The sequence below is a fragment of the Hyperoodon ampullatus genome, assembly GCF_949752795.1.
Source record: "Hyperoodon ampullatus genome assembly, chromosome: 2".
In the NCBI taxonomy this organism is placed as follows: domain Eukaryota; kingdom Metazoa; phylum Chordata; class Mammalia; order Artiodactyla; family Ziphiidae; genus Hyperoodon; species Hyperoodon ampullatus.
Genome location: NC_136915.1, coordinates 129461965 through 129486082, shown reverse-complemented (window position 1 = coordinate 129486082; position 24118 = coordinate 129461965). Strand labels below are relative to the sequence as shown.

The 24118-nt window shown below is 35.6% G+C and overlaps 1 protein-coding gene across 1 annotated transcript in view; it reads right to left on the bottom strand.

Annotated features, from left to right (window-relative positions):
• The window catches only part of RGS7 (regulator of G protein signaling 7), a gene marked incomplete at both ends in the record, with an annotated part of 646678 nt that overhangs the window by 176004 nt on the left and 446556 nt on the right, over nt 1-24118 (bottom strand). Inside the window, one exon of the mRNA XM_079698482.1 lies at nt 20197-20247. Coding sequence (XP_079554608.1) covers nt 20197-20247 — 51 coding nt within the window. The remainder of the gene's footprint in view (nt 1-20196; nt 20248-24118) is intronic.

Below are 24118 nucleotides of genomic sequence, written 5' to 3'. Positions count from 1 at the left end.
ACTGGCAAGCTAACCAAATCCATAGAATACTAAGGACATTTGTAACAGAGTTTTATTATATTTAACAGAATTTATATCACTTTCTCTAGAGAACTTGTGGCAGGATTTAGAGGCAGATGACAGACTCTGTATAATGGTGAACATAATAGGTTGATTCAATTAATTCAGTGACAAGATATTCAATCCAGTTTGATAATATGTAAGCAAAACATCTGGTTGAATCTCAATTTTGTCTGAATCTCAATTTTCATAGGTTTTTTTTTTTTTTACAACAGATGATACTTCTAAAGGAAGAAATTTTGCAACTATTCAAAATTAAGTTTTTATTCTGGATAAATCTATATTTATCCTTAATCTTATTCTTCTATCTGCATTTTAAACCATTTCTTTTATATTGGGTTTGGTTTAGATGAAGAAAAGTTCATTTGAAATTTCTTCCTCCTCACTTCTCATCTATTTAGGAGATCACAAACTAAATCAGTAGTTACCATAAACTTGATATCACTTCAGTGGATTCCCATTAGTAAAAAAAATTCAAGTGATAATTGGGAACTGATTGATCTTGGCACTTCAGTCAATGACTGGAGGGGTTATATGTTCTCTGCCATTATGTTCTCTAGATTTGAATGAAGCGACAAGACCAACATGTAAAATAAAAAATAAAAGCTAATAAAATTAAGCAACAAATTGAGTGCTCTCAAATGTAAATATGCTCAGAAAATATTCATTGTAAAGGAAAGCCAATGGGAGCTGAATGATGATGAGAAGGAATAGGTTGCATTTGAAGCCTAGTATAAAAATTGCATACGTTTTTAAATAATTCAATTTAGTTAAATGTGCTTGCAAATGTTCAGACTTTAAAAGAATCTGGCCTTTTAAAAAATAAAATCAGGATTTTGGCACACTTGCATGTTGACTTATTTGAGCTTCACAAAACATTGTAATAAAAGCATCTTACTGAAGAAGAAGAAAAGAAAAAAAAAAGAGAGAAATTAAGTAAGTTGCCCAATGCTCCATAGACAGTAAGTACAGATAACAGATTCAAGCTCAAGCATGTCTGCAAAGCCCATTACCCATCTTCATTTCCAGGATGCCTCTCAAGGAATACTGGGATCTCAAGAAGCATGGGCTGACAAAGAGAAGGAGAAAGGTAGAGCAAGCAGGTTGCCACTCAGGGAACACAGAAATATTTAATGTTCTTTGATATCCACAGGTCAGAGTGAGATTCATGTCAAATCCTAGCTACTCATTAGTCTGAGGTACTACTCACCTTGGTCACTATCACTTCAAGAGTTTGGTAAGAGTGACCCTTCTAGGGAGAGGCAGCAAGGATCACAAATGAGCAGGGTGATATCAAGAAGTTATTGATGTCTGTCAATCATTTTGTGAAGGATGCAAACTTCACCAAAGCTTTGTCTTTGATAAATTCACTCAAATCACATCTATAATTAGTATGATATGATATTGGACATAAAGCATATTTACTAAGAAAAAATGAACAGGTTCTGGAGGATGAATTTTGCAACTCCAAGTCAAAAGCTAGTAGGACATAACATAGGAGGGCAGACCTGAAAGGCAGAAGAAATACAGATGTGGACGATTTTTGTAGTAATTGCCCCAATTTGCTTGCATGCTTCTGCATCCATGTTTTTGAATGTACCTTCCTACACTGGCTCTGTTCTTGGCCATGGCACTTGCTTGGCGAATGAAGCAGTAGAAGATGTGACAGTAGCAGAAGCCTGTGTTGTATTTGGAACCCAGAAAACACCATGGTAAAAAGCCAGTGCTAGCAGGTTGAAGGATGAGAGAATGAGATGCACCTGGCTGACAGCCTATCAAGTACCAAATATGCCAAAAATCCTAGATCATCCATCCACCAGGTAGCTACAGTCCATCAGAAAGTCCAGCAGGAATCAACCAAGTAAACTCTGGCCCAGCCAATCCACAGAATCATGAGCTAAATAAAATAGCTGTTTGTTCTAAGTCACTAAATTTTGGGGTAGTTTGATACACAGCAAAAGCTAATTGATATGATAGAATACTATTTCAAACAATGGGGAAAAGAACAAGCACAAGGTTAATACCTTTACGCAAGAGCAGAGACCACCTGTTTCTTTTCCTAAATAGAGACCTGGTGACTCAGAAGGATCATACTGCAAGGACTGTATGGTTTGTCCAGGCAGAGAGGACCTCAGACAACTCAAAGAACCCCATACTTCAGAATAGTAAGAGAGCAGCAGAATTATTCTCATGCAGCTGGCAGTAAAACAGAAATATGCCACAGGGCCTTAGGAAGCACAACACACTTTCCCAGTTTGAGGCAGGATCACTCCTTGTGATATCCCGAACTAAGCCTGGTAAAGCAAATATTGTCAAAGAAAGGAAGAGACCTTGTCAATGAGAATAAGAAACAACATGCAAGCAACTGAGTGAATCACCAACTGAAGACATTGGTAGTGTACAATATGCTTTCCAATGGATGCCAGAGAGAAAAGATGTTCACCAAGGGCTACATTCTTCCTCTCACACTCCTACCCTATCAATTTCTCTTTCTATGAAATCAAAGTACCATTTCATTTAGTCTATCAGCTAAGCTCTAACTCTAAGGCTAATGCAATTTATTCTGTGCTTTGCATTTGCATATATATTCTATGTTCTAAGAAATAGAGTTGAAAAGTATTAATAAAATCATTAACTTCCAGCACCATGGCAACATAAGCAAAGTTTATAACTATCAACTCAGCAGAAAAAATTACACAAATAGAAACCTGCATTAGCATTAAAAATTAGGGAAGGGTGGCAAAACATACACCCCCAAAGTCTAAGAATATAATATATACTGCATCAGATTGCAACACCTCCTAAGAAAGCACCACAGCACTGAGAAGACTTTGGAAGATCACTAATAAAGCCCCAAAATCTGCATGGGAAGGGCAGAACACAGAAGAGAACAGAGCACACTATTTTGGATCCTGTTCATTCAAGTAGATCAACAGCACCCAAAAGCAGCCGAAGTGGGGCTATAACAACGGTAAAATTTTTGGACTGCTTTTCTCTACCACAGTGGAGAACAACTACCACAGAAATCTGGAAAGGCCACAGCTTGCAGGCAGCTGGGCAATTGACAAAGCAGAATATAGGGAGAGAATGTCACCCAGTGAAATGGGTTCATCACACTCAGAGACAGTTATAATATCATGATGAAGTCCTGATATAAGGGTTTCCACAGTTCCAGCTGTGGAACTTCACCACATGACTCAGTCTATCAAAAGAAAGCTAATCTATTAAGGCAAATAAATATTACCAGCACTGAAGCTCCAGCTGAAAAAAGGGAAACTATGGCACTGAGTTTTCTAAGGACAGTCCATCCACCCTATCAATAACTGTCAGTCCTATGTAGAATATTTTATGTTTGAGGAGAATAAATGGGAAAACAATTCAAAAAACAAACCCACAAACATTTCTAAGACATAAAATGACAAGAAGTAAAATTATGACAGTATTTTCTATGTGCAATTATAATGTAAAAAGTGAATGGCACTGATGTAATATAAGAAGAGATAAAAGATAACTAATAAGACAGCACACTGTGATTAGAAGGGAACTTGCAAAAGGGCAGGTAAAAATAAATAAAGAACTGGAGAAAATAAGAAAAATAATAAAAATTTGAAGTACCATAATATATTTATTTTCTATTAGCAGCAATAACAGCTGAATTGCCAGTGAAGAAAATTAAAAGAAATCGTGTAATGTACAAAATAAGTTAACCTAGATGGAGAAGAAAGGTGAAAAGCTAGGAAAATAATGAAAAAAATTGCAGTATAGAATGGAGTGAAATACACCAGTAAATGTTTCAAAAGAATAAACCAGAACAAATAAACAGGAAAATAATTAGATATAACAACAACAATGTATATAAAACTAACTATAATTCTTAACATGTTCTGAGCAACTAGATACAGTATTAACTGCTTAATTTATTTATATGTATATATTTCAATTCTCAGAAAAGCACAAAATAGTCACATTTTAAAAATGAAAAATATGAAGTTTAATAACAGAAAAGGAAAAAACAATTTTCTTCATCTTTAGAAAACCTAAATCAACTTAAATGATTCAGCACATAATATAAATACACCAAAAAAAAAAAGTATAAACAACTAGGAACTGTGTACCTATGTTTTGAATTTCAAAGAGAGGTAAGACATTATGGTAAGGATACTGGCAGGGGAAAAACAGCATATTGAATGCATAACAGCAATGAATTAATATCTACAGTGTTTTAACAATGAAAGTTTATCTCATGTACTCTATATCTAGCCATGTTGTCAGCATACACACAGGCAACAAAAGTTACTGACACATATGCAAGGGCTCAGGTACTCAACCGCAACCACATATAATCCTGAAAAACTGCTGGAAGAAGTATTCTAGTTTTAAAATAAATTACAAATACAAAAATATTAACAAAAGTAAAATTTAGTAATGTAGTGATATATACAATTAGCATACATAAATTAATAATTTTCATATGTACAAACAATAATCAGTTAGTAAATATAATGGAAGAGAGAACCCACATATAATAGTTACACAAAATAAAATAACTAGGAATATGCCTAATAAGAAACATTCAGAGAAATGTGGGTTCAAGATGGCAGTATTGAAGACACTGAACTCACATCCTCCCATGGACACAACAAAGCTACAACTACATATGAAATAATTCTTTTGGAAAAGGACCTGAAAACTGAATGAACAGCACCTCCTCAACAAAAGGAAAAGGAGAGCTTCAAGACAGGAAGAAAAGGCAGAGATACTGGCTTGTCAAGGAAAAACCCACACCTCAGCCACAGCAATCCACAATTAGGAGGGATCACAAAGGTATGGAATTTCTCCCTGAGGAGAAAGGGATTCAAATTACACATCAGGCACTCTAACCCTTTGATCCTGAACAGAAGAGACACACCCCCCAAATGCTTAGCTTTGAAGACCAATGGGGAATATGCCCAGGAAAACTACATAACTGCAGAGGGCATAAAACCTGTTCTTAAACATCTTATGTACAGACTCATTCAACCCAAAACCAGCACAAAAAGAACAGAACAAAAAGGACACAGGGAGACTGGCCAAGATAGCAGACTAGAAAGACCCTGAGCTCACTCCTCTCATGAGCACAACAAAATCACAACTATCTGCAGAACAACCATCAATGAAGAACACTGGAACCTACCAGAAAAGATCTTCTACAACTAAGACATAAAGAAGGAACCACAATGATATAGGTAGGAGGGGTGGACTCATGATATAATTAAATCCCATATTCCCCAGGGAGGGGGGAGACCCACAAACTGTAGAATAATTATATTGCTGAGGCTCTCCCACAGGAGTGAGAGTACTAAACCTCACATGAGACTCCCTAGCCTGGGGTTCCAGAGCCAAGAAGAAGAGACCACACAGTATTTGGCTCTGAAGGCCAGCAGGGCTTAATTACAGAGCCCCACATGACTAGGGGAAATAGAGTCTTCACTCTTAAAAGGGAGCACACAAAATCCTACCCACACTGGGACCAAGGGCAAAAGCAGTAATTTGGTAGGAGCCTGGGCCAGACTTACCTTCTGGACTCGGAGAGTCTCTTGGAGAGGTGGGGAATCTTGGGAACAAAGACACTAGTGGCAGGCATATTGAGAAACATCCAAGTATGTGAACACTGTTGGATCATTAGCACCAAGACCTGGCCCCACCCAAACCCTGTAGGCTCCAATGCTGGGATGCCTCAGGCCAAACAACTAACCTGGTACGGACCCATCAGCAGACAGGCTGCCTAAAGACTTCCTGAGCCCAGAGTCACCTCTAGACATGCGTATAGACACAGCCCTGCCCACCAGAGGGCCAAGACTCACCTCCACACAACAGTGAGTAGGCACCAGCCCTGCCCTCCAGGAAGCTTGCACTAGCCTCTAGACCAGCCTCACTCACTAGGAGGCAGATGCCAGAACCAGGAAAACCATGATCCCACAGCCTGTGGAATAAGACTGCCAACAGCAAGCCAGACCCTACACTGTGGTCAGCTGGGTCCTGGCCCTGCCACTATTAGGCCAACACAATTTTCAGGACACCTTGAACCACATACATAACTGTGTCAGGAACTAGCCTTCCTTCACCAACAATCTAAAATGAGCTCTGGGATCCATGGGCCATGCAGCCAGGCTCCAAGAAACAACTTTGCCTGCCAGTAGTCCTGCACTAACCCCAGGATCTGGCTTCACATGCCAGTGTGTGGGCAACAGCCCCTGCATGACTTAGACTCCACCCACCAGTGAGCCAGCACTAGCCCTGGGGTGCCTTAGGGTTCTGCAACCAGCTGCTTCATGACAAGACCTCATTAAACAGCAGCCAGCAACATCCACACAAGGCAGGACCTTCCAACCAACTGGACTAGGGGCCAGTAAAGCCTACCAGACCACCCATATAAGTCAGCCCACCACAACAGAAGAACCCATGCAGCACTCTTTGGGGGAAGCCCTAGAGCATACAGCTGGGGTGACAAGAGGGAAGTGCACTGCTGGGACACATAGGACATCTCCTAGAGAAGGCCACCTCTCCAAGGTTGAGAAACAGAAATAACCTAAAATACATAAAAATACAAATAGGGACTTAGACAAAATGAGGCAGCAGAGGAATATGTTCCAGACAAAGGAACAAGATAAAACCCGAGAAGAACTAAGTGAAGTGAAGATAGGCAATCTATCTGAGAAAGAATTGAGAGTCATGATTGTAAAGATGAGCAAAAAACTAGGGAGGAGAACGGATGCACAGAGCAAGGAGTCAGAATTTTTAACAAAGAGTTATAAAATTTAAAGAATAGCCAAACAGAGATGAAGAATACAATAACTGAAATGAAAAATATGCTAGAAGGAATCAATAGTAGACTAAATGATAAAAAAGCACAGATCAGTAACCTGGAAGACAGAGTAGTTGAAATCACTGCCATTGAATAGAAAAAAAGAATTAAGAATGAAAACAAGGACAGTTTAAGAGGCCTCTGGGACAACATCAAGCACACTTATATTCACCTTATAGAGGTCTCAGAGGGAGAAGTGAGAAAGGGCACTAGAAAACATTTGAAGAGATAATAGCTGAAAACCTGCCCAACATGGGAAAGGAAACAATCACCCAAGTACAGGAAGTGAAGAGAGTCCTATACAAAATTCATCCAAAAAGGAACACACAGACACATTGTAATCAAAATGACAAAAATTAAAGATAAAGAGAGAATATTAAAGGTAACAAGAGAAAAGCAACAAATAACATAATAGGGAACTCACATAAAGCTATGTGCTGAGTTTTCAACAGAAACTCTGCAGTCCAGGAGGGAGTGGCATGATATATTTAACGTGGTGAAAGGAAAAAACCTATAACCAAGAATACTCTACCAAGCAAGGCTCTCATTCAGATTTGAAAGAGAAATCAAAGCATTACAAACAAGCAGAAGCTAAAAGAATTCAGCACCACCAAACTGGCATTACAACAAATGTTAAAGAAACTTCTCTAGGTGAAAAAGAAAAGGCCACAACTAGAAACAATAAAATTACAAAATGAAAGAGCTCACTGACAAAGGCAAACATACAGGAAAAGTAATAAATCATCCACAAACAAAACTAGTAGGGAAGTTAACAGATGAAAGTAGTAAAATCATCTGTAACCACAATAAGCAGTTAAGGGATACAGAAAACAGTTAGAGGTAAAATATGATATCAAAAACAGAAATCGTGAGGGGAAGAGAGTACAAATGCAGGCTTTAAAAAATGCATTTGAAATTAAGAGATCAGCAACTTAAAACAATAATTCATATATATATATAATATAATATATGTAAATTTATACACACGCACACACACATACATACATATATATATATATATATATATAGAGAGAGAGAGAGAGAGAGAGAGAGAGGGAGAGAGAGAGTGAGAGAGAGAGAGAGAGAGAGAGGGAGGGAGACTGTTATACAAAAACCTCACAGGAACTGCAAACCAAAAAATCTATAACAGATATATACACAAAAAAGAATAATGAATCCAAACATAACACTAAGATAATCATCACATCAAAAGAGAAGAAAAAAAGGGGGAGGGAATACCAATAATTACCATAAACATAAATGAAATAAATGTTCCAACCAAAAGACATAGAGTGGTTGAATGAATAAAAAAAGATGCATATATATGCTGCCTCCAAGAGACTTACTTCAGAACTAGAGATACATAGAGACTGAAAGTGAGGATATGGAAAAAGGTATTCCACGCAAATGGAAATGAAAAGAAAACCAGAGTAGCAATACTTATTTTGAATAAAATAGACTTTAAAATAAAGACTGTTACAAGAGACAAAGAAGGACACTATATAATGATCAAGTGATCAATGCAAGAAGGAGATATAAAAATTGTAAATATATATGCACCCAACATGGAAGCATCTCAATACATAAGGCAAAAATTAACAGACACAAAAGGATAAATCAATGGTAAAGCTTATTGTTTTAGGGGACTTTAACACCCCACTTACAGCAATGGACTGGAAATCCAGGTGGAAAATCAATAAGGAAATACAGGCTGTAAATGACACATTAGACCAAATGAACTTAATTGATATATAGAGAGATTTCCACCCAAAAGCAGAGAATACACATTATTTTCAAGTGCACATGGAACATTCTCTAGAGTAGATTAAATGCTAGGTCACAAAACAAGCCTTGGAAAATCTAAGAAAATTGAAATTATATCAATCATACTTTCTGATCAAAATGCTATGAGACTAAAAATCAACCACAAGGAAAAAAGGCAGAAAACACAAAGGTGTGGAGGCTAAACAATGTGCTACTAACCAACCAAGGAATCACTGGAAAAATCAAAGAGGAAATCAAAAAATACCTAGAGACAAATGGAAATGAAAACACGATGATCCAAAACCTATGGGACACAGCAAAGGCAGTTCCAAGAGGGAATTTTAGATCAATACAGTCTTACATCAGGTAACAAGAAAAATCTAAAACAACTTAACCTTACACCTAAAGCAAGCAGAGAAAGGAGAACAAACAAAACCCAAAGTTAGTAGAAGGAAAGAAATAAAGATCAGAGCAGAAATAAATTAAATAGAGATGAAGAAAACAATAGAAAAGATCAATGAAACTAAAAGCTGGTTCTTTAACAAGATAAACAAAATTGATAATCCTTTAGCCAGACTCACAAGAAAAAATAGAAGAGGGCGCACATCAATAAAATCGGAAATAAAAAAGAAGTTACAAGTGACACCACAGAAATACAAAGGATCATGAGACTACTATGAACAACTATATGCCAATAAAATGGACAACCAAGAAGAAATGCACAAATTCTTAAAAAGGAACAATCTCTCAAGACTGAACCAGGAAGAAATAGAAAATATTAACTGATGAATTACAAGTACTAAAATTGAATCAGTAATTTAAAAATTGTCAAGAAACAAAAGTCCAGGACCAGATGGCTTCACAGGTGAATTCTACAAAACATTTAAAGAAGGTTAACACCTATCCTTATGAAAGTATTCCAAAAAATTGCAGAGGAGAGAACACTTCCAAACTCATTCTATGAAGCCACCATAAATTTGATAGCAAAACCAGACAAAGATATTGAAAAAAAAGGAAAATTACAGGCCAATATCACTGACGAACATAGATACAAGAATCCTCAACAAAATACTAGCAAACTCAATCCAACAATACATTAAAATGGTCATACAACATGATCAAGTGGGATTTATACCAAAATGTAAGGATTTTTCAATATCTGCAAATCAGTCAATGAGATATATCACATTAACAAATTGAAGAATAAAAACAGTATGATCATCTCTATAGCTGCAGGAAAACCTTCTGACAAAATTCAACAGCATCTATGATAAAAACTCTCCAGAAAGTGGGCATAGAAGGAATGCATCTCAACATAATAAAGGCCGCATATGACAACCCACACCTAACATCATACTCAGTGGTGAAAATCTGAAAGCATTTCTTCTAAGATCAGGTACAAGACAAGGATGCCTGCTTCCAACACTTTTACTCAACATAATCTTGGAAGTCCAAATTTGAAAGGAAGAAGTTAAATTGTCACTGTTTGCAGATGACATGATACTATACATTGAAAAGACTAAAGATGCCACCAAAACTACTAGAGCTCATCAATGAATTCAATAAAGTTACAGGATACAAAATCAATATACAGAAATCTCCTCCATTTCTATACACCAACAGTGAAATATGAGAAAGAGAAATTAGGGAAACAATCCCATTTATCATCACATCCAAAAGAATAAAATACATAGGAATAAATGAATAAACCTACCTAAGGAGGAAAAAGACTTGTACTCTGAAAACTAGAAGATGCTGATGAAAGAAACTGAAGACAACACAAACAGGTGGAATGATATATGGTGGTATTCTTGGAGTGGGAGAATCGATATTGTTAAAATGACCATACTACCCAAGGCAATCTACAAATTCAAGACAATCCTTATCAAGTTACCAATGGGATTTTTCACAGAACTAGAAAAATAATTTTAAAATTTGTATGGAAACACAAAATACTCCAGATAGCCAAAACTCTTGAGAAAGCAGAATGGAAATGGAGGAATCACGTTCCCTGACTTCAGAATCTACTATAAAGTGATAGTATGGTACTGACACAAAAACAGACACACAGATCAATGGAACAGGATAGAAAGCCCAGAAATAAACCCATGCAGCTATGGTCAATTAATCTATGAAAAATGAGGCAAGAACAAACAATGGAAAAAAGTCTCTTGAATAAGTGGTGCTGGGAAAACTGGGAAGCTAGATGTAAAAGAATGAAATTAGAACATTATCTAATACCATATACAAAAATAAACTAAAAATGGATTAAAGACCTAAATGTAAGTTTGGATACTATAAAATTCCTGGAAGAAAACACAGAACACTCTTTGACATAAAGCAGCAATATTTTTTTGATCCATCTCCTCGAGTAATGGAAATAAAAGCAAAAATAAACAAAAGGAATCTAATTAAACTTAAAAGCTTTTGCACAGCAAAGAAACCATACACAAAATGAAAAGACAACCTATGGAATGGGAGAAAATATCTGTAAATGATGCAACTGGCAAGGGATTAATTTCCAAAATATACAAATAGCTCATATAGCTCAATATTAAAAAATAGAACAATCCAATCAAAAAATGGGCAGAAGAACTAAATAGATATTTCTCCAAAGAAGACATACAGATGGCCAGCAGGCACATGTAAAGATGCTCAACATCTCTAGTTATTAGAGAAATGCAAATGAAAACTACAATGATGATCAAACTACAATGATCAAAACTACCTCACATCAGTCACAATGGCCAACATCAAAAGTCTACAAACAAATGCTAGAGGGGGGTTGGAGATAAGGGAATCCTCCTACACTCTTTGGGGGAATGTAAACTGGTGCATCCACTATGGAGAACAGTATGGATGTTCCTTAAAATAACTAAAAATAGAGTTACCATATGATCCAGCAATCCAACTACTGGGGATATATCCGGAAAAGATGAAAACTCTAATTTGAAAAGATACAAGCAATGGGAGAGATCACAACAGTGAGAGGCCCGCGTACCGCAAAAAAAAAAAAAAAAAAAAAAAAAAGATACAAGCACTCTAATGTTCATAGAAGTACTATTTACAACAGCCAAGACATGGAGCAACCTAAGTGTCCATTGACAGATAAATAAATGGATAAAGAAGAGGTGGTATTTATACAATGGCATATTAGTCATAAAAATGAATAAAATAATGTCATTTGCAGTAACATGGATGGAACTAGAGATTATCCCAATAAGTCAGACAGAGAAAGACAAATATCATAGGATATCACTTATACATGGAATCTAAAAAAATAATACAAATGAACTTATTTACAAAACAGAAAAAGACTCACAGACATAGAAAATAAACCTATGGTTACCAAAGGGGAAAGGCAGGGGGAGGAAGGGATAAATTAGGTGTTTGAGATTAACAGATGCACACTACTATATATAAAATTGATAAACAACAAGGACCTACTGTATAGCACAGGGAACTATTTTTGATATCTTTTTTTTTTTTTTTTTTTTTAATTTGCGGTACGCGGGCCTTTCACTGCTGTGGCCTCTCCCGTTGCGGAGCACAGGCTCCGGACGCGCAGGCTCAGCAGCCATGGCTCACGGGCCCAGCTGCTCCGTGGCATGTGGGATCTTCCCGGACCGGGGCCCGAACCACTGTCCCCTGCATCGGCAGGAGGACTCTCAACCACTGCGCCACCAGGGAAGCCCTATATTTGATATCTTGTAATAATGTATAATGAAAACGAATCTGCAGAAGAATATATGTATTGTATATATATATATAACTGAAGCACTTTGCTGTATACCTGAAAATAACTCAACACTGTAAATCAACTATACTTCAATTAAAAAAAAAAGCACATGGATCATAGGTCACATGGATCATACCCACTTCCTAACCTTGAAGCATCTGCCAGAGAGACAGGAACCAGGTGGAATAGCCCCCCTGGAAATGAATCACTGATTTGAGCCATTTATGTGCTAGCAGGTTACCTTGCTAACACTGGCACTAGAGGGTGCCATTTTGGAATTGTCCATCTGTTAGCACCAGTGGGCATGCCTCACTAAAAGCCCTGCTGGATTAGCAATAGCCCCATCTACTAGTGCCCTTTGGCAGCTGCTCCCAGCAGCTAACCTGGGATCCAGACTCATCCACCAGTGCCACACTGCAGCCAGGATTCCACCACAAGAGTAGGGTGCATGCAGCACACATAGGGGAGACCCCTTGAACTCCTGGATCTAGTGGCCAGGCAGAATTGTGCTTCTGAGTCCCAGGAGACATCACCTAAATAAGGCCACTTCTTCAAGACTGGGAGAGATAGCTGATATACCTATTAATAGAAACAAACAAGGAGAACTAGGCAAAATAAGGAGATAGAGGAGTATGTCCCAATAGAAAGAGCAAGAAAAAACTTCAGAAAAAGAATTAAATGAAATGGAGATAAGCAATCTACCTGATAAAGACCTGAAAATAATGGTCATAAAGATGCTCACTGAACTTGGGAGCAGAATGAATAAACACAGTGAGAAGATCAACAAAGAGACAGAAAATATTAAAAAGTACCAAATAGAAGTTATGACATAACTAAAAATACACTAGATGGTTTCAACAGCAGACTGCATGATGTAGAAGAACGATTTGGTGAGCTGAAAGACAAAACAATGGAACTAACACAGACAAGAGTAGAAAAATGAAAAAAGAATTTTACAAAGTGAAGAAATCTTAATAGAACTTTGGAACAACATCAAATGAAATGCATTATAGAGGTCCTAGAATGAGAAGAGAGAAAGAGCCAGCAAAATTATTTGAAGAAACAGTAGCTGAAAACTTCCCTAATCTGGGAAAAGTAACAGACATCCAGGTCCAGGAAGCCCAGAGAGTTCCAAATAAGATGAACTCAAAGAGACACACATCAAGACACATTATAATTAAAATTGTAAAATTTAAGGATAAAAAGAGTATCCTAAAAGCAGCAAGAGAATAACAACTTGTTACATATGAAAAGAAACCACATAAGGCTATCACAGATTTTTCAGCAGAAACTACAGGCCAGAAGGGGGTAGATGACATATTCAGAGTGCTTCAGGGAAAATACTTCCAACCAAGAATATCATGCAGAATTGAAAGAGAGGTCAAGATTTTCCCAGATAGACTAAAGCAGAAGGAGTTCATCACCACTAAACCATCCCTACGAGAAATATTATAAAGACGTATTTAAGGTGAAAAGAAAAGGCACTAATTAATAATAAGAAACATATGAAAGTAAAAATTTCACCAGTAAAGATAAATATATACTACAGGAAGTTGATCAAACATTATAAAGCAAGCATAGTGATTAAAAGACAAGTAAAAATAACTAAAATTATAATAATTAATTAAAGGATGCATAAAATAAATAATGTAAAATGTGTTATCATGAGTAAAACGTTTGCCCAGGGTAGGGGGGTGGAGGAGTAAAAAGATAAACGTTTGGAATGTGTTCACATTTAAGTTGCTACCAATTTAAAACAGTCTACCATTTAAACAGGCTGTCATGTGTGAACCTCATAATAACTATAAGAAAAAGACTTGTAGTAAATACAAAAGAAAATGAGAAAAAGAATCTCAATATAATACTAAAGAAAATCAACAAAACACAAGGGAAGAGATAAAGAGGAAAAGGGAAGAACTGAGAGTAACTATAAGAACAGCCAGTAAACAATAAACAAAATGGCAAAATACATGATTATCACTACTTACTTTACATGTAAATGGACTAAATTCAATAATCAAAAGACACAGACTAGCTGAATGGATTAAAATGCAAGACCCATCTTGTTGCCTACAAGAGACTCCTTCAGAAGAAAGGACACACATAGACTTACAGTGAATGGATGGAAAAAGATATTCCATGCATATGGAAATGAAAAGAAAGCAAGAGTAGCTATACTCATATCAGACAAAATAGACTTTAAACAAAGACTATAATAAAAGACAAAGAAGAACATTACATAAGGATAAAGAGGTCAATTCAGCAAGAAGATATAACCTTTATAAATGTATATGAACCCAACAGAGGAGCACCAAGATATATAAAGCAAATATTAATGGACTTAAGTTGAAAAATTGAAAGCAATACAACAATAGTAGGGGACTTTAAAACACTACTTAAATTAATGCATAGATCATCTAGACAAAATAAGGAAACAGTGGACGTAAATGACACATTTACATCATATACTTAAGAGATATATACATTCGGATACATATGTTTCATCTCAAAGCAGCAGAATACATATTCTTCTCAAGTGCATATGGAACAATATCCAGGATAGATCACATGTTAGCTTGCAAAGCAAGTCTCAAGTAATGCAAGAAGATTGAAATTATGTCAAGTATTTTCTTTTACCATAATTGTATGAAACTAGAAAACAATCACAAGGAAATAAAGAGAAAAAACTCAAAAAATGGAGATTAAATAAAATCTATAATTAAATAATATTGATACCAAAGTATCAATGGATAATCAAAGAAATCAGAAGAAGAAAAAAATACCTAAAGATAAATGAGAACATAACTATGACATAGCAAAGTCTATGGGATGCAGAAGATCAGTTCAAAGAGAGAATTTCATAGCAATACACTCCTACCTCATAACAATAATATCTCAAATAAACAATCTGACTTTACACCTAAAGGAACTATAAAAAGAACAAAGGTAAAATTAGTAGAATACATGAAATAATAAAGATCAGAGTGGAAATAAATGAAGTAGAGATAAAAAAACATAGAAAATACCAATGAAACAAGGAGCTGTTTTTTTAAAAGATAAAATCAACAAAGTAGCTAGACTAAGCAAGAAAGAAAGAGGACTCAAACAAGTAAAATCAGAGATTAAAAAGAATTTAAAACTGATACCACAGAAAAATAAAGAATCATAAGAACTGCTACAAACAAGTATATGCAAACAAATTGGACAGTCTAGAAGAAATGGATAAATTTTTAGAAATATACAATCTTCTAAGACTGAATCAGGAAGAAATAGAAAATCTTAATAGACTGATTACTAGTAGGGAAATTAAAACAGTAATTTAAAAATCTCCCAACAAACAAAAGCCCACGACCAGTAGATTTTACTGGTGAATTCTACAAAACATTCAAAAATTTAATATTGATCCTTCTTAAATTCTTCCAAAGAACTGAAGAGAAAGGAAACCCTCCAAACACATTTCATAAAGCTGGCATTACCCCGATACCAAAATCAGACAAGGGCATTACAAGAAAGAAAGTTACAATCCAAAATCCTTGGTGAAAATAGAAAATCATATGATTGATCATCCTGATAGTTGCAGAAAAGGATTTGACAAAATTCAACATCAGTTTATGCAAAAATGCTCAAGTAAGGGGGTATTCAGGGAATGTACCTCAACATAATAAAGGTAATATATGACAAACCCACAATTAACATCATACTGAACAGAGAAAAGCTGAAAACTTTTCCTCTGAGATCAGGAACAAGACAAGGATGTCTACTCTTGCCACTTTTATTCAACATTGTATTGAAGTCCTAGCCACAGCAGTTAGGCAAGAAAAAGAAATAAAAGGCATCCAAATTGGATAGGAAGAAGTAAAACTCTCACTGTTTTCAGTTTACATGATACTATATATAGAAAATCCTAAGACTACACCAAAAAACTATTAGAACTAATAAATGAATTCTGTAAAGTTTCAGGATAAAGAATTAATATACAGAAATCTGTTGTGTTTCTATACACTACTAACAAACTATCAGAAAGATAAATGAAGAAAACAATCCCATTTTCAATTGCATGAAAAAGATTAAAATACATAGGAATAAATTTAACCAAGGAAGTGAAATACCTGTACACTGAGAACCATAAGACACTGAAGAAAGAAACTGAAGACACAAATAAATGGAAAGATATTCCATGTTCATGAATTGGAAGAATTAATATTGTTAAAATGCCCCGAATAGCAAAAGCAATCTACAGATTCAATGAAATCCCTATCAAAATTCCAAAGACATATTTTGTAGAACTAGAACAAATAATTCTAAAATTTGTATGGAACCACAAATGATCCCAAATAGTAAAAACAAGCTTGAGAACAATGAACAAAACCTGAGGTATCAAGCATCCTGATTTCAAACTATACTACAAAGCTATATTAATCAAAACAGGGGTTTCCCTGGTGGCACAGTGGTTGAGAGTCCGCCTGCCGATGCAGGGGACATGAGTTCGTGCCCCGGTCTGGGAAGATCCCACATGCCGTGGAGCGGCTGGGCCCGTGAGCCATGGCCGCTGAGCCTGTGCGTCCGGAGCCTGTGCTCCATGGCGGGAGAGGCCACAACAGTGAGAGGCCCGTGTACCTCAAAAAAAAAAAAAAAAAAGTATGGTATTGACACAAAAACAGACACACAGATCAATGGAACAGAATTGACAGTCCATAAATAAACCCACAAATATATGGTCAATTAATTTACTACCAAGGAGCCAAAAACATAAAAGAAAGAAATGACATTATCTTAGTGTCATGAAATGTCATAAATGGTGTTGGAGAAACTAGACAGCCACATGTGAAAGAGCAAAACTAGATCACTATCTTATACCATACATAAAAACTAATTCAAAATGGATTAAAGACTTGAGTGTAAGACCAGAAATCATAAAATTCCTAGAAGAAAACATAGGTGGTGAACTCACTGACATAGATCTCAGTGATGTTTAGGTGGATTTGACCCCAAAGGCAAGGGACACAAAAGCAAAAATAAACAAATGGGACTAGATCAAACTAAAAATCTTTTGCACAGTGAAGGAAACCATCATCAAAATGAAAAGGCAACCTACTAAATGGGAGAAGATATTTGCAAATCATATATCTGGTAAGTGTTAATATTCAAAATATATAAAGAATTCAATAAAAAAATCTGATTAAAAATGGGCAGATGATCTGAATAGTCATTTTTCCAAGAAGACATACAGATGTCCACAACAGGTACTTGAAAAAGATGCTCAACATCACCAATCATCAGGGAAATGTAAATCAAAAGCACAATGAGATATCACCTCACACCGGTCAGAATGGCTATTAGCAAAAAGATAATAAACAACAAATGTTGGCAAGGTTGTGGAGAAAAGGAAACCATTGTATACTGTTGGTGTTAACTGATGCAGACACTATGAAAAACATTATGGAAGTTCCTCAAAAAATTAAAATTAGAACTACCATATGATTCAGCAATTCCCCTTGTGGGAATTTATCAAAAGGAAACAAAAACACTAACTCAGAAAGATATTTGCACCCCAATGTTCATTGCAGCATCATTTACAATAGCCAGGATATGGAAGCAACCTAACTGTCCATCGTTGAATGAATGTAAAAGGAAAATTTGGTATGTATATGTAAATATATACTGGTGTTGGATTACGCAACCCCCTTCCCTCAGAAGTCCCTGACGATCATGCAACCCTCTCCCCATCTCTAAATGGATCACCAGAACCTGCTCCCATACCAAAGCATTAGTCTTTTCTTCCTACTTGCCACAAAATTCTCTTTCAACAAATTATTGATCTAGAACTTCAAATAATCCCTAGAGTTCTTCAGACAACCACTTGACCACCAAATAAGCACAACATAGAAGACTGGCATGGGTTTCTCTTTTATTTTTAAATATCTTCAGATAATTTATGAAGTTAAATTAGACCTAGCTTTATAATAACTACATATCTCTTCATGAACAGTTCTAAAATGGTATGATTAAATTAATCATGCAACCACCAAAGTAGATGTCAGCTACATTCCTGATCAGATTTAACTAGAATCATCTCCCAGATTGATTCATTTTCTGTGTGCAAAATCTGTTATATCTTCAGAACAATCATCAGTGCTTCTTAAAATCCAGCACAGAATTTTTCACTCCATACCAACCAACCAAAAACTAATTTTTCAGCCTGTCATAAATATGACCAAAAATCATGAATGTTCTTTCCCAGATATAATTGATTTTATCTTTTTATATACCTTCTAATGAAGCTTTACAACTTCCTTAAACTGTTGAACAAGCAAATAAAATCAGTTTTTCATATACATTATAGCTAAAATGATATTTCTTGTATAAATTATAAACAATGAATGTTTCTTACCAGCATATTCTACCTGTATATTTTCCCTGCTTCTCAGACTATTACTGAAGTACACTTTCAGTCTTAATTTGCAAAAGAACTACTCTTTTGTATCTACTTCACCTTTTGAGAAATGATATTCTTTGAAAATCAGTAGTTCCCTGGTTTTCTGTGACTGTGCCAGTGTTTTCTTAGCACTGGAGTCTTTTGTCTGGTGCTACAGTTTATAAAGTCAGGAATGGCACTGAGCTGAGGCTGAAAGGTAAAACTGTCAAGACCGTGGCTTCCTTTCCCAATAATTATCTCCTTTTTTCACCTAGTAATAATTTGATGCTGGCAGTAGCTGCTTCATCTTTACTTACTTGTTTTATTCCTGTTTAACTTGATAGAATAAGTATTTTAAAAGATCATATACCAAGTGATCAGGGGATGTACATAGACATTTTGTACAGAATTAGAAGTATATTTTCTGGTGGCACGGCCTTATAAAGTTAGCTCAAAATGAGTAAAAATAAAAACTTTGCATCTCCATGTACTATTATTTCTAAACCATTCTAAGGTGGTAATCACCAGAAGCAGGAGTAAATTTTTTTTTTATCAATTTTTTTTTAATTGAAGGAATAGTGTCTCTTAGTGTATTGCCATCTTTCTCTATTATGTCATTCTGTCACTGTAATCCCAATTTTTATGTTATTTACTTTTGTTTTTTTCAGCATCTTCTCTAAACAAAATAATTTCATTTTTATTTCAGTGATGTGAAATATTTACCACACATGAAGGCTCTTACACGATATTTTTTTTAAGTCATTAATTAAATTCCTCACAATTCAGAGTATGTTCTAGGCAATGAAGAAGTGCGCTGGTAGAAACTGTTCTCAAATTGTGGACATTGGTTTTGCATTGCAGAATACACAAAATGTCCACCACAGTAAATGAGTCCATGGCTGCAATAAGGGTATTAAAAACATAACATAGGCATGATAAAAAATTGGAATTACAAATAACATTGTTTTCAAACCTCACGCAAAAATGGAGTTAAGGAAAAATTATAAATTAAGGAGACTTAGTTCTATGTGTTTTCAGAAGAGAAATTTCATTATTTCATAATCACTTGCTATAAATTATATGTATAATTAATTATGGACATGTGTACTGCTCATCCATTCTAGCAGTCACTAATCACCTGAATCAAATGTTATAAAATAGGACATTATATATTGAAAAAATTTTAAAGTAAACTAAATAAAATTTAGTTAAATATACATTGACTACCGTAAAATCTGTATAAATGGGAAAAACATAGTTGAAATGTAATTATAATTTTTCAGGCTTGCTTGCTTGTCATGTTAGCCCTGAGAAAACATATTTCTTAAAACCACAAAGAAAATACTTTTATCGATGGGAAAATTATTTATTTACCTGGATCTTCTATGGTTAAGTTCTTTATTAACCATTGAACAATGTCTGACCCTGAAAAAAGAGAAAAAGAAAAACACACATATATATATATATATACGAACATCTATTTATATATGTTAACCTTAAGAACTCAACACTTAGCACTCATAAGAGTAGGAATGTTTCTAATTGTTTTAATAACAGATTAAAGATCAGCCACATATGAAGTATTGAAAACAGAGCGTGAATACATTGTTTTTCTTCAGTGAGCCAAGGTACAAACTTGTTAATTATTAAATATGAAATGTTTAAACATAATGATTTAATATACTAGTAGTGGATAAAGTGATTCATTGATTTATTCATTTAATGAATGTTTATTGAGTGCCCACTATGTTTCCAGCACAATTCTTAGCATGGCATAACCAATACTTTATAAGATGATACCTGTCTCATTTCTGGTTTTCCCCATCCAGTCCCTGTAACTACTCTCAAGCCAACCCAAATTGGTTGTCAGTTTTTGGCAACAAATTTGTGTTGTTATAGTACTGTGTCTTTATAATACTATTTTCTTTGACTGAAAGGTCTTTCCACTATTTTCAAGACACTCAAGATTCATTTACACAACAGAACTTCCCTTGACCATCACCTTTGGCAATGTGTGTGGTGAGCCATAGGCTGGTCAAAAGGAAAGCAGGGCAGCCAACATTTCTACTGGGTTGTGATCCAAGATTGAAAGGATAAGGCCCTGAGCTAGTTCAGTGTACAAGTGAATTAGAACAAAATTAGACTTGTTCTAGGACCTTGTGACTAGGTCTGGGGTTGGCAAGTGGAAAAATAAAGAGGACTCAAAGTTTACAGTCCAGGAGCATTAGGAATGAATGGAATGGTGAAAATATGAGCAGAAATGGGAGATTCAGGAAGAGGAGCTGATTTACCTTAGATGTTCATTTCTGTTTAATTTGGCTTTCAGCGTAATTCATTTCTACATAAAACTGCAAATGTAAATAGTTACATATACTTAGTAAGCTGTATCAGGGCTGCATGAATGAAATTTTGTATGAACTGAGATTCCATTTCTACCTCTCTTGGAGACTGGGTACAGTTGTAGCCTACCCACCTGAGACCTGGCAAACGAGTGATATTAACAATGGCCAAATAATTCTAGTTGCTTAAAGCCGAATAGTTCAAAATTAATTTCAAAATAAACTTGATCATCAAGCTTGACAATAATGTCCTAAAACTTATGAAAAGTTACACCCAACATCAATTTCAATATGCATGCATTTTAAAAATATTAACTTCAAGTACTGAATCTAACATGTATTCTTTTATAACTGTTCCTTTACAACTGCCGTTGATTTAAATGCATTTGAGAGGATGGATTCACCTAGATCCTAAAGGAAGCTCTGAGGGAAGGAAGGAGGGGAAACCATTCATAAGAACACAGATGTTGGAGAATGTTGTGCTTAACTTATTACTTACAGCCTAAGTTATCTTGAGGCATGGTCTTCCCTTTTATAAAAGGGGAAACTCAGTTTTTCAAATGTGTATGTAGTGTTACTTGACCAATGTAGAATTCCAGGTACCTAAATCTTATTAGCTATCACCAGGCACCCTGCTCGTTTTTCACATTTGAGCATCTATTTGGGGAAAACATATGAGCAGCCACTGGAAAATTTCCACTCTTTTGAAGAGAGGCAAATATTGGTTCCAGGACTATAATTTTTTCTTAATGTGAAAAGTGATTTTAAAATACCTTCAGAAAAGTGTTTTTTAAAAAATTTTCTTCTCTCTCCCTCTCTCTTTCTCCCTCTCCCCCCACGCTTTCCCGAACAGAAAGAAATACAAAGCAGTCTAATTTGAAATTACATTTAATTCAGGAAAAAAGAAACTTATTTTCCTGGCCTAGTTTTTGATATTTCTGTCACAGTCATGGTCTCAGTTCACTGTAAAAGAGCCAATGTGATTGCTTGTCAGTATCATTATAGTGGTTTTATTTTTGTGTGATCACCCAATATATGTATGGTTTTAACACATTATGAATTATTACTTTATTGCCAAATGTACATCCAGTTCACCATACTCATCTATTATGCATCTATGACAGCAAGACCTTAACTCCCAGTTGAGAGAGGCAGAGATAGAGAAAGGGAGAAAAAAAATTCCAGCATCTCATGGAACCAAAAGATTGAAAGAGAAATGTTATCATAGTCATGTTGAGAATTGATTCAAATGACTTTATGGCCAGGAGGGGTGTAGGAAGGAATTTCCCCTTTCTCCCAATTGCTCAGCTTTATGTTTAATAAATAAGTGGGCAGATCTGCTAAAATTTTCGTGTACAAATGTATATATCCAGAACACTTCAGAGTTCCATTTATCTTTTTTTTAACATCTTTATTGGGGTATAATTGCTTTACAACGGTAGATAGTTTCTGCTTTATAACAAAGTGACACAGTTATACATATACATATATCCCCATATCTCTTCTCTCTTGCATCTCCCTCCCTCCCACCCTCCCTATCCCACCCCTCTAGGCGGTCACAAAGCACCGAGCTGATCTCCTTGTGCTATATGGCTGCTTCCCACTAGCTATCTATTTTACATTTGGTAGTATTTATATGTTCATGCCACTCCCTCATTTTGTCCCAGCTTACCCTTCCCCCTTTCCATATCCTCAAGTCCATTCTCTAGTAAGTCTGTGTCTTTATTCCCGTCTTGCCCCTAGGTTCTTCATGACCATTATTTTTTCTTAGATTCCATATATATGTGTTAGCATATGGTATTTGTTTTTCTCTTTCTGACTTACTTCACTCTGTATGACAGACTCTAGGTCCATCCACCTCACTACAAATAACTCAATTTCATTTCTTTTTATGGCTGAGTAATATTTCATTGTATATATGTGCCACATCTTCTTTATCCATTCATCTGTTGATGGTCACTTAGGTTGCTTCCATGTCCTGGCTATTGTAAATAGAGCTGCAATGAACAATGTGGTACATGACTCTTTTTGAATTATGGTTTACTCAGGGTATATGCCCAGTAGTGGGATTGCTGGGTCATGTGGTAGTTCTATTTTTAGTATTTTAAGGAATCTCCATACTGTTCTCCATAGTGGCTGTATCAATTTACATTCCCACCAACAGTGCAAGAGGGTTCCCTTTTCTCCACACCCTCTCCAGCATTTCTTGTTTCTAGATTTTTTGATGATGGCCATTCTGACTGGTGTGAGATGATATCTCATTGTAGTTTTGATTTGCATTTCTCTAATGATTATGATGTTGAGAATTCTTTCATGTGTTTGTTGGCAATCTGTATATCTTCTTTGGAGAAATGTCTATTTAGGTCTTCTGCCCATTTTTGGATTGGGTTGTTTTGTTTTTTTTGATATTTAGCTGCATGAGCTGCTTGTAAATTTTGGAGATTAATCCTTTGTCAGTTGCTTCATTTGCAAATATTTTTTTCCCATTCTGAGGGTTGTCTTTTCGTCTTGTTTATGGTTTCCTTTACTGTGCAAAAGCTTTTAAGTTTCATTAGGTCCCATTTGCTTATTTTTGTTTTTATTTCCATTTCTCTAGGAGGTGGGTCAAAAAGGATCTTGCTGTGATTTATGTCATGTAGTTTTCTGCTTATGTTTTCCTCTAAGAGTTTAACAGTGTCTGGCTTTACATTTAAGTGTTTAATCCATTTTGAGTTTATTTTTGTGTATGGTGTTAGGGTGTGTTCTAATTTCATTTATCTTTATACTGAGGACGTCAGAGTAACAAGCAGGGTATTTTGTTTGGCTTTGGTTTTTTCTTTGAAAAAATGTGAAACTAGTTAAGAGATGCAACAGTATCTTATACCCTAAGACAGGGATCCCCAACCCCTGGGCCACAGACCGATACCGTTCCATGGCCTGTTAGGACCTGGGCCACACAGCAGGAAGTGAGCAGCAGG